Source organism: Pseudopipra pipra, chromosome Z, assembly GCF_036250125.1.
Source record: "Pseudopipra pipra isolate bDixPip1 chromosome Z, bDixPip1.hap1, whole genome shotgun sequence".
Taxonomy (NCBI): domain Eukaryota; kingdom Metazoa; phylum Chordata; class Aves; order Passeriformes; family Pipridae; genus Pseudopipra; species Pseudopipra pipra.
In genome coordinates, this window is record NC_087581.1 from 19955584 (window position 1) to 19968062 (window position 12479).

A 12479-nucleotide genomic window follows, 5' to 3' on the forward strand; every position below is an offset into this window, starting at 1 on the left:
TAATCTCATTTAAGGTCTGTTGCACTGGTTTCTGCTCAGTAGAGGCTATTTGGACTGTAGGAGCAAAACCAAAGCTCATCTCAAATGACATTTAATAACTCAACTAATATGAGTATTATTAAAAGGTAAGGGAGAAGGGTTTGGTATTGTTTTGTTTTTTCTAACCAGTTGGTTATGGAAACACCTTCATAACATTGAGTTGGATACACAGCCATACAGGAAAACAAGTAATACTTTGCCCGAAAGCAGGGGGCAAAGAAAATAATAAACCATGAAAAAGTTACAAGAACTGGTTTGATGTTGAACGAGCCAGTGTTATTTTTATGTTTTTTTCTTTCCTGCTTTCCCATATTGATGTCTCTCCATCCTTTTGAAGCTTTCCTCTTTCTTTTTCTGTGTTCTACCTCTTTTGCCCCATTTCTGTCCTCCTGGCACCTCCTCTGATGTTGACTTCATAGTCCTGGTGGGGTAAGGAGCAGCTTCAGTGAGTCCTGATCATTCAGGGATCTTAAGCCAGGGACAAGAGGAAAAGCAATATTCTGATCAGAATCAGAATCAGGCTGCTATCCTTGCGGACATAGGTTCTCACATACTGCATACTTTTAAGAGAGGGTAAGCCTTTCTTTAATGAGTATGGACTTGCTAATATCAATGAGAAAGGCCAGTATTTAGCAACCCTTTGCATAAGTAACTGCTGCTTTCAGGAAACACCACTGATAGTATTAAATCATCAGCGCTCTGCATACCAGGATATGATCTCTTTCCTTGTGTCTTCTCTATTTTCACTGAAATATGGAAGTAGTAAACAGTACCTTTCACACAAAACCACTTTATTGGTGTCTGTTATTCAGGTGGATTATTAGACATATTATGTGACATATACGGATATTTTCTCTCACAGCAGTGTGAATCTGTTTCTTAGTCCTGGCCTTCTACAGTTGGCCAGTGGATAGCTGTGTAGAATACATGGGACTGCTGGTATTTCTGATCTTCCTTGGTCAGCTTTTTCTGCAGACACAGCAGTTTGAATGTACAAGGACCTGTATTGTAGCCTTAAAAAGCAGACACATTCTTAGCGTGGTAGGTGGATGGCGGTGGAAGAATGTTGCTAATTTAAACTTCTTGAAGAAAAGAGAAATATATTCTGTCAAGGCAACAGTCACTAAAATATTAATATATCCCATTGATTTTGTTTTGAAGGTCTGGAGTGCTCAACTTTGTATGGAGCACAAGGCTCAAGCAGTTCAGCGGACTTAAGACAAATCTTTGAATGTGGTAAGTGCAGGTATCCTTCTTAAAGCACTAGACAGATTTTGTGGTCAGAGCACTCCTTTTTTCTTTGCTCCTCCACTCATATGTTCTGGTCCTCAATAATATAGTATTAAGAAGACATATATATATATATAATTAAAATTTTTCTTTTACACTTAATATGAAAGGTGTTTTTCACTTTTACAGATTCTTTCTTCATGGCTCCATTGTGTGTTTTTTTTCCAAGAATAATAATTTTAATCTCTGCTTATCCTTTTGCTTGTTCAAAGACAGATAATCTAGCTGTACAGAGAAAAAAAAGATGTTTTGGTCAGAGTCAAAATAATGATTCATTGTTCCTGTAAGGCTGCAGGTTATTATTTTGTAACCAAGTAGTCATTTGTTTACATATAGTTCTATGTGTGCAGTTTTTGGTCCAGTAGGTGGGGTGGCAATAGCAACACATTACCTACCCTGCTACAGAGTAGCAGAGACCATTTGATTAATATTGTAGGCTGAGTTCTCAGGTTTTAGACAGTAAAACACAACTACACCAATAACACCACTTACCCATTCAAGTTTCCCGAAATATATTTCCTTTTCTTTTTGATACTCTTTAACACTGCTTCAGGCCAGAATATACTGGCTTGGCAGCACTCTGTTGCAGTATGAGAGATCAGTAGCTATTGTAGGAGGAGCGCTTGACTACATCTTGGTGAGCTGGGGTGCAGTGTGTGGTGTGAGCTTTCACTTGGTTAAAGGAGCACAAAAATACAAGGGGTGGGAAGTGAAACTGGCTACATGCCTTGTTGCCTAAGGGACAAAGAAAGCAAGCTTAAACTGTGAATTAGTCTCTTCATTTTTAATAATTGCAAACATTAACAAAATGAATGAGATGATACTATGAGTTGTCTGTTCCTTCAAAACAAAAGGGCATCCTGTCCTCTGATGATTGTGGCAGGAGTGAAGAAGTGTATGTGTACAAGCAGGGAGAGGAGATATGCTTGTGGTGCTAGCAGCCTTACACTAGCAGCCATATTTTTAGTTTGTAATTGTATTTTTAGTCCAGATAAATCCAGATTTTCTGGGCACCAATATGAATGTATCTCTTCATTTATCTGCATCCTTTCTTAAGTTTCTAAACTGAGGTGTACTTTTTTGAAAGGTTCATCTATCTCCTGAGATCAAAAACTTGTGGTTTACATGTATTCTTACTTAAAATGTAGTTAGCTTTGAGAAACAAAAACAGGACTTCGCCCTTTAGTAACAGTGTCTCTTTCTGACTTTTCTTTAAGAAAGAATCAGAATCTTCCAGGACAAAGCTAGTGCAGTGGGTATCCAGGTACATGGATACAGACAGATCTCATCTCCTCTGCCTGCTCTCTTTGAATCAGCAGAATGCTAATTCAGAGAGCGAAGTCATCTTTGGTCTCAAAGTTTTGAACTTGCGTTAGTGTGGTGTTCTGCTAACGGTTAAAATGCTCTCCATAATTGACTAACTGTCTGTTAGCATCAACACAGTGCTATCTAGCTCTAAAATCAAAGTTGACTTGCATCTAGCCAGCTTGGCAGATGGAAGAGGTCAGGTCTGTTTATATCATTACACCTAAAGAGTTGCAGAGTAAGTTTATTCTCACTTATGTACTCACTATAATAATTTGGGATATACTTCAGGGAAATGTTCAACACTGAAGAGGCATGATTTAACTTGGCTTATGAAAAAAAAAACATTCAGTGAGCAACAAAACTAATAAAAACTATTTCTGAAGAATTTTAGTTGGATTCTCTGACACATAATTGCTCTTGTAGAATTCATTCCCACACTGCAAGTTTTTTATCATCTGAGACATTCATGATGTCTCTTTTCTCATGCAAATTCTTTAGTGTGATAAGATTTGAGCTCATACTGCAAGCTTTTCTTTGGGGAAAACAGAAAGGAGGTGGAGTAGCTCTAAGTTTCTCACTACCCCCTCTTGGCTGCCTTATTTCACAGTATTTGTAGATGCACCACATATCTGATTTCCTCTGCCTCCCTGTTTACTTTAAACTGGCCAAATGGATTCAGGACTTATTTTACAGAGGACCTGGCTAGCATAGAATGTTGATCAGCATTAATGCCTGAAAATTCTTGTACCAAATATGGATCTTTTTGTAAACACTGAGGACTTTACTGTGCCAGAGTTTCATGTTTCAGGATGAACCCTAATCTGGCTCCTACTAAGTAAGGATTTCTATATTTTCCTATTTTTATTTTTGCTGCTGATATTCCTTTATGTGACACTTCCAAACTTTATCCCGAGTCATAACTATCCTGGAAGGGTATCAGGTTCTACAAGATAAATCCTAACAGCTGCACAAGTTCTGCACATGTATATTTGTTTCGACTTACTCACATAAATATTTACAGACTTGGAGCCCCAAGTTGTTAATCAAACTTTCAGTCATAATAGAAGTAGCTACCAGTAGAGAAGTGGCATTTGACCAAACCTTTGATTAATACTTACTTCTTACACAAAATATTTACACATAAAACAGAGACCTGTTAAAAATATTCTGGTGTTCCATTACCCTTCCAACATGCAGCAAGTTACTGTTACTCTGAGTTCAGCCCTGAACTGTATGTGACAGAAGGCCACAAACAGCTGCGGAAGCCATTTGGTTCATCATATGCCAAAGGCCTGGACATGGTGTTGAACACTGTATGTTGTTAGTCTCAAAGATATTTCTTAATGTCTTCTTTCTTATGAGTTGTTCCCCATAAACCAGATCTAAGTTAGCAATTTTGGCTTGTTATGAAGCCCTAATATGATGAACTTTGTATATTTTTTCCATTTTCTAGAGTCTAAAAAGTATGTTGCTCTTTCTCTTCAGATGCCTCTTCATTAGATTTAGAGACATTTGATGTGCATACTTTATCAGATGCTCTCAAGAGGTATATCCTGGACCTGCCAAATCCCATCATTCCAGCTGCTGTTCACAGTGACATGATTTCTGTAGCTCAAGGTATGATTATCACAGTATTTCAAATGTCAAACAAAAAAGCTTTTATTAGAATTCTGAATATCTGGTAGTCCAGCTGTCACTCACAGAACAGGGAAGATTCTGCACAATGTGGCAGCATCTCAGAGAACATGAATACCTTCACCACTTTTGATGAAAGCTGTTTCAGCAGAACTAGATATTATTCTGCATTATTTGGTTACTTATTTGTGTAAACATAATGGAAAATACAAGGAATTACACAGTTCTCTTTGTTTTAGTAAGTAGAAATACTATAGAACAACTGGGGGGGAAAAATCAAGGACTTATCTGTATGCGGAAAGCTAATTTTTAACTTTTTATCAATGCTGACAAAGTAAATGTATTAGAGGTCATGGAGTGCTGTGTTACATTGGGAGTTGCAGATTATGAAGTGAGAAATACATGCATTCACCATCTACAGTGGTCATTTTAAACAAGTATGGCTTTTTGGCTTTCAAGGCCAAGTATTCTATTATATATTCAGGACAGGATATTGTTACTGGTAACCTTCAAAGTTAGAACAGCACCTGTGAGACTTATCTAGTGCATCTCTGAATTACCCAATCATGTGTAACGCTAAACACAAGACAGACTTCTACCAGTACACTCTGAACATATTGCGGTTTTTACCAAAATGCGTATCTATTTCCATTTGACTTTTAAATACTTGTTCTTCACTCTACTCTGAGCATTTTACTTTTTTAAAAGACGAAAGAAATCTTACAGTGCTAATGGACAGAATTATTTTTTTCTGTAAAACTGACACTTCTAAAGGAGTCTCATATAGTTTCATTTTACTTGAATGTTCCTGTGCTGATTTCAAGAACCTTTTATCTATTTGCTTGCAGAAGTGCAGAGCTCAGAAGAGTATGCTCAGTTACTGAAGAAACTCATCAGATCTCCAAATATACCTCCCCAATATTGGCTTACACTCCAGTATTTGCTCAAACATTTCCTCAGAGTTTGTCAAGCCTCCAGCAAAAATCTTTTGAATGCAAGGTCCTTGTCTGAAATTTTCAGCCCTCTGCTTTTCAGATTCCAGATCACAAGGTATGTGGGTCATCTTGATCATATTTTCTACTGCAAATATGGGTTAGTCATGTACAAAAGTAAGTTTAATTAAGTAATTTTCTGAACTTATTTCTGACGTGAGGGCATTGTAGTAAATTTTTCCAGTGTTTTTTGAATAACTCTAGAGTAAACTTTTTCATTTCTCCTAACTCTTACTGCCTGATCCACCTCTTGCAGCTCTGATAATACGGAACAACACATAAAAATCATCGAAGCTTTAATCACAAGTGAATGGAATGAGAGACAGCCTGTACCAGGTAAAAAATATTTTTAAATTAAGTTATATACCATTGTTTGCTTAAATAATGAAATTCAACTTAAGAACAGTAAATAATTTTTTCTTTCTTAATCAAAATTAATGCAAAGCAAAAGCGTGCAATACAGAACTAAGTAGAAGTTGTTTGTCTATTTTATGTGGTATGCAACGTTTGCTTCATAAGAAATGGTCTTTTTCATTAAAATAATTTTAATAGCCATAGTTTGTACAGCCTTAGGACTTTCATTTCTCTTTCAATAAACAGCAAATAGGAATTTGTGGTTTTTTTAAGACTTGTAAACCAATAAAATGCCTATCCTACAGTGATTGAGGGGTTAATTCTGGAGGTTTTATTGAGCATTCAATTTACTTATGGGCGAATTTTCTTAGAAATACTATACCCCATAGAGATATTGGAAGAAAGTAAATTTCACCATTTATTTACATATATATATGTATTTTAATCCAGATACTCAAAAGATTTATTTCTTGATATCAATATAAATAATCCAAAAAATATTAAGAGCCCATTCAGGAAAGAAAGATAATACTTGTATTGATTCTGTAAGGTAGCATATGATTTAGTCAACAAACAGTAAAGCCCACCTCTGATTTATGTGAAATCACTGGGTTTGAATCAAATATTTGGTAAAAGCAAGGCATAGTTGCTGACTATGTGCAAAGGAAATTATTAACGCCGGGAACTTTACATGTTAGCTGAAAGCAATTCATTTCACAGCTTATTTACAAAGGATATCTGAACAGAGGATAGGGTGATGGTGAACAGAACATTGGACAGCCTGTAGCTTTCCTACCTCTCTATTCAAAGTACAAAGAGAAGTTCATGGCAGTAGTATTCGTAGGGCTGCTTAAGGTTTGAAAAGCTAGAGCTTTTTCAGCAGCAGAAAAATGCTTCATTTCCTGTATTTCAGGTAGGCACATTGTATAATCCCCTTCATCAGCTATTGAAGATTAACTTAAAATAGCTAAAACTTTTGTTCCTACTGCTTTGTTTGAAAGGTTTTTCTAATCTTACCAGCTCTTGTAGTTAGGAAACCTTCCCTAACATTTAGTGTACATCTGTTTTCAGCTAGTTTCCATATATTTGTTTTTGTTACATTTTGTCAAAATAGTTAAGCAGGCATTTCCAGAACTACTGTTTTTTTTAATTCCTAAGGCTTCATAACTAGGAGAGTCCAAACTTTTAAATGACTATTTGTCCTATTTTACTAAGAATCAGCAAATAGCTGCTAATTGTTAAAGAATTATTTTCTTTGTCATACATTATAAGTCTTAAAAAACAAAATAGATATTAAATCCTCCAATATTCTAATGCTAACAGCATTTTTTATAGTTACACATTTGCAAATGCTTTCGGGTATGTAAATAAACATGTCTAGAGGCACTGATTGGGAGGTTAAAAACATAGGGTCGACAGTTTTTAAGTTTTAAAGTGCGAATTTTATAAGTTGCACTTAAGAGATCCCTTGGTTGCATTTCTGAGTTGCTTCACGTGAGGAAAGTATAAAAGTGAAAGGTGTTGACATTAGAACTACTAATGAGGACAAGGAGTCTAGTCATCTTGAGAATATGATTAGGGTGATTGAAGCAATGTCATTGTATCCATCAGGTTCATGGTGTGTGACACTACATTAATAATTATAATCAAACATCAGATTGTTTATAATATTACTTCTACATTAATTAATATTTCAGATTGCAGTAATTTATTTTGAGGGTCCACCCTGGATTTTTCACAAGTTCTATTACAAAAACAGAACTCCTTCGCTGTGCATTTCAAAGTCCATCCTGTCTAGTGGAATGTTTTTTTAGTAGAACATTTGCACATCTATTAATACACTGACAAATAACTCAGGTAAAAATTTTCAGGCTTTGTAGTCTGCGGTTAGCTAGCCTCTGCTCTTAAGCCTGTAAAAGGCTTTGCATAATTTTCAAAAGTTGGATCTTCATAGAGTGTTCTGTTCTGTTCAAGAACTAGGACATGAGTCCGTTTCCACACCAAAATCATTCAGACCTGAACATCTGAAGTGGTCTGTTTTTATAGTTCTCATAGAAGACTCTAAGATGTGTTTTTCAGAATTGTCATCTTTAAGATTATTGTTTGTAGTGGCTTGATTTGGCATAAAGATTGCTTAGAAACATTGTAATAAAAAGAAGATTCCAATAAAATATATCTTATTTGTCATACAACCGGTTTGAGAATTACAATTTTTAATAGAATTTTACAAGTGGACAAGTTAAGCGGTTTTAAGCAGAAAGAATTTTACATGTTGAAAATAATGTCATGACAACTAAGTGATAACAGGAAAGCCAGTGCTGCCAGGTTTCTTCTCTTTTTCACAGGCTGGAGTGATGGCTTCCTCCTTTCATACTTTTTTCTGTTAAGATGAGAACATTCTGTCTAAAACAAGCTGTGCATGAAGTTTTAGTGGTATCTTATGCAGTACATAGAGATATTAAACGTAACGTTGGAGATAATGATCTGAATAGCGAGGAGATCTTTGCACAGCTGTGGGGGTTCTTTCTTACTACATCGCCCACTAATTATCCTTCTTGCCTGGGAACAATAGAAAGTAAGCAACTGTACCTTATATCTTATTGTATCTTAAAATTATTATCTTAAATTGGGCATCTTTAACTGGACATCTTTTAGCTAGAGTGATGCTTTGCACGCCATAATTCAAAAAGAGGAAGCTACCCCTACACCGTTACTTGATTTGTCACAGAACAATTGGATTGGTTTTTTTCCTCTGTCATAGTGTTCATCAGCAAACTCTGCATTTTAGTTTGTGAGTTAGAATAGTGCTTAGTCCTACACAAAAGTTAAAGTACTAAGGTTATAATACCTGGTCGTAGAATCGTAGATACTTGCTTAGCAGGCAAAGACAACGTAATGTTGCAGGAAAAAATAAGGCTGGAGAAAACAAGATCTGTTTTCTGATTCATGTCTCATTCTTCAAATTTATCAGTAGGAGAGCCAGAAGATGGTGTTGGTGGGCAAGCAAGGTGATTTCCTGTCCCATTTGAACACCCCAACTTGATGTACAGCTGCACAGGCTTTAATTTAATGAGTAATGCTGATTTTTCAGTGAAGAACAAAGTGCAAGTCTCTAAATATGTTATTCAAAACAGTGCTATTAGAAGAAAGTAGCTTAATTGTGACAGATTTTAGCAAACAGTGCTGGTTATCCTGCAGAAAGCAATCAAGTGTCTTGTCTCACAGAGTCTCATGGATTATACAGACTTGTGAAGGTAAATATTGGAAAATAGGCTATATTAGGCTATAGTTATAGGTATAGAAGACAGGGGGGGTTCAGTTGATTGTCTGGGATCATACAGGCTCCTGGCTTTCGTGTCCGGAGGAGGCCTGTCCTGGATGCAGATCTCAGGGTTGTCTGTGGGGCCCAGTGGATGCTTGGGGCAGCACGGTAATTTTGACACTAGTAACTGGGAAGGCAGGTCACACAGAGAAAGGTGGGGTGTTGGAAGAGTTGGGAGGTGATTTTTTGTGGGGAGTTCTGGGAGATTGGGGTCCTTTTTGGGGCTGGGGGGGGAGTTAGAGAGTGTGGAGGGGCTTTGTGTGAGATTAAGGTCTGTTTTAGGAAGGCAAAGAGTAAGCAGCATGTGACGAGAGAGCAAGGGGATGTGGGGAGCTGGTAGCATTGCTGGTAAAGAGCAGAGGAAGAGCTACTGCAGAGGCAGGAAAGAGCTGCCTTGTTGTATGGATGAATCAAAGCCTTTGCACTGACTCAAGCTGAGATGCTTTGTTCGGGCTGTCCATCCCAATTGTTTCTCAGGCTTGTACATAACACTGTAAATAAATGGCTCAAACTGTGAAATATTGCAGCTTTAAGCCTGAAGAGTTTTACTATTCAGAGGATCATAGGTAAGAATTAGTGAGGTAGTAAAACTGCCTCACATGTAACTGCTCAGTTGTTGGTGATGGGGTGAAAGTCATGGCAGTATCACCAAGGTGCAGACACTTTGCTTTTAGCTACACAAAATGTTAGCAAGGGTGGGTAGCAAAACAGCTGGACTGGAGCAGTGTAAAGGCTGATCCAGTTCCTCTTAGAATTGGACTCAAGAGCTCCCCTGGAGTGCTGCAGTGGTCAGGCGGAGACCACAGTCCTGTCAGTAGTGTCCTGGGGACATACGCTAATGTGTAGGAGTGCTTCCTTTGGCAGGACTTTTCTGCATCGTGCCACAGTCTTGGCTGGACTCTCAGCACCACCGAGGGTGGATTGGAGCACGCAGAAGGCAGTGTGTCCCAGGGAAAGCGAATGCCCCGCGGCAGGGAGGGATATTGTGCGTCCTTGATTCACCCAGCAGAGGGCTCCCCTTCTAAGCTAATAAAAATCAGGCTTCATCCCTGATCTAACGGAAAGTAAAATGCTTGGTTAACCACCGTACTTTGGAATGCTCTATTGGTTTAAGTTTTGACGCTAGCCTGTTCTTTACGTTTCTTGATACCTGATTGGAAGTATTTGATAAAAGCTACTAGAATTTTTACAGATTTATCCGTGCATGTGCGTGGTTTTGCATGTAAGTATGTGTAACACACATAAAAGCATGTCAAATCTAATCAGTTCTTTTCCTGCTTTAGACATAGAAAAAAATATGTTATCTTGCTAGCACAAGACTGTGAGTGTAACTTCAAGTAATAATCTGCTGCAGATTAAATGTGCACCAGTGAAGGTTTCAAAATTTAAATAAAAAGTTAAGACAGGGCAATAATTAAAAATACAAGTGTGTGCATCCCAGTATCTTTTTTTGACAAGACACTCGATTCCCTTCTGCAGGATAACTAGGAACTCATTGTCTCTCTGTGGATACCTATGCTTTTTAAAAAGATTAAAAAATTCAGTGAGCCAGGGTTGGGTTGTCTTTTCTCCTTTCTGAATATGCTTCTGTATTGTGGCCCTATAAACCAAGAAGTTTTCTCAACCTCTTCCACAATTTTAACAGTAAAGAGGCGTATCAGCTACAGTCTGAAGTTGGATTTGTTCAGAAACAGAGGTTTACATCTCCACTTGGACTCTGCTGCTTTAAATTGTATTTAGAACTGACAATTGTTTAACTAGGCAAAGGCAAAAACTACAGAAGCAAGGGATTGTTATAGGTGAAGCTGATCAATCAACTGCAAAACATCAAAAATATACTGCAGATATTTGAGATTTCATTATTAGGTGCAAGTGATGTTTTGCAGCATTAGGAGTATTTCGGTAGGTGAAGTATTAGGAAGGCAAAAATTTCTATGCTATTTGGCTGCCATAACAAGCAACAAGAAGATCTGAAACAACACAGCTATTAGAAATTCTCACTGTTTGCAACAAGTGGGAGGAAAATATTAATCCCCTTCTCTCTTTATTTGAATGTGTCTGCTTCTCCTTTCACTTTGAATTTATTTCATCATGGAAGTTTATCTGGCAAAGAAGGCAAAGGGGAGCAAGCTTTTCAATTGCCGCTCTGTTCCTTTAGCAAGTTTGGTCTCCACTAAACACTAAGGCAAGGAAAATAAATTTGACCTAAAGCTCTCCCTCTTCACTGTTGCTTTCCCAAGAAATGAACAATCCTACCTACTGGAAAACACCATGGATACAGATAGGTGTTTTTTGTAGTATTTTTACTTTATAGGAAATAGGTAAAAAGCCTCACAGCATCAGACTAGGGGTCTTGAAGCAGCACCTGTATTTGTGATCCAGCATAAGTGTGTAGGAGGGGATGCTATACTTGCAGGCAGGCTCTTTTGCTTGCACAGGGCTGCTCTGAGAGATGCAGCTCTTTTCAAGGATAATTTTTATCTTCTCTTTTTTTGTTGTTGGTTTTTCTTTCTTTTTTTTTTTTTTTTCAGTTAGCCACTTCCTGTATTTGGCTGTTCATGGTGCTTCTCTCATCTTCAATACTGCATGCAGCAGCAAGTGCTAGAGACTATTTTAAGGCCTCTTACAATGGTCTTCTCATTTACTTAGCTAAAATGAGAAAGTTAGTCCTGCATTGGCCACTTGTTAGCTGATGACAACTTTTACTTTGAATCTGGGTCCCCTCCCCCACCTGAAACCCCTGGCTCAGCAAATATTTGAACCTACCCAAGTTAATCATGAAGCTGAGATCTTTATCTGAGAGAGACGTGCAAGCTACTGAGGGTGGTGGTTTCTTTTTTTTTTTTTCTGTAGTGCTGAAGTCAGGTGCACTTTTTAATGATGAGCCAGAGTAAGTGGATACCTTCTGCACAGCACAGAGCATTAAGCAGTTAAGAAGAGAGAGAAGGCTTGGATTTTCTCACTGCATGTTGCAGTTTTTTTAGGGATTTTTATGGAACATTGTTTGGAAAGCAGAGCAATCTCTTTTTCAGAATTTTTTCCTTCATTTCTCCCGAAAACCTTCCTAGTGAAAGGAGGTTTTGGGTTGTTTTTTCTAAGAAAGATTTTTATAAGAGGAAACCACTATTGGATTGTATATTCCGACAGTATTACAAGGGCGATCATTTGCAATGCATAATTTACAAAGTAAGTGATTTTCAACTTCTGTGTGTGTTTTCTTCATCATGTTGTGGAAGTATCATACTGTAACTGATTACCAGGTAGAGTTTTAATGGTCTTAAGATACATGAATTAAAGTACTTCGGTACCTCTCCAGGTTATATATGGAATGGGGAATAGCCTATCTACCTCCTGTCTTTTCTTGCCTGCAGGCTAGACTAGTCTGAGCTGAGCACTAACCTGATTATGCAAGTTTGTTGAGTCCTAAATTTGGCCACCAGTGAAACCCTAGTGAAATAATTTTTCCTTAAAATCTTTATGCAATGGAATAAAATCTTACTGATCCCACATGAGACCTAAATGCAGCAATGTTCTCTTCA

General features: G+C 37.5%; 1 protein-coding gene across 3 annotated transcripts in view; it reads left to right on the forward strand.

Moving 5' to 3' along the window:
- PIK3R1 (phosphoinositide-3-kinase regulatory subunit 1) overlaps window positions 1-12479 on the forward strand; it is a 62278-nt gene that overhangs the window by 35110 nt on the left and 14689 nt on the right. For 2 of the 3 annotated variants that reach the window (XM_064641952.1, XM_064641953.1), the window contains exons 4-7: window positions 1201-1275; window positions 4123-4254; window positions 5121-5322; window positions 5521-5600. In XM_064641952.1, coding sequence (XP_064498022.1) covers window positions 1201-1275; window positions 4123-4254; window positions 5121-5322; window positions 5521-5600 — 489 coding nt within the window. Of the gene's footprint in view, window positions 1-1200; window positions 1276-4122; window positions 4255-5120; window positions 5323-5520; window positions 5601-12095; window positions 12127-12479 lie in introns of those variants that run through there. The other variant, XM_064641955.1, reaches the window with a different exon arrangement.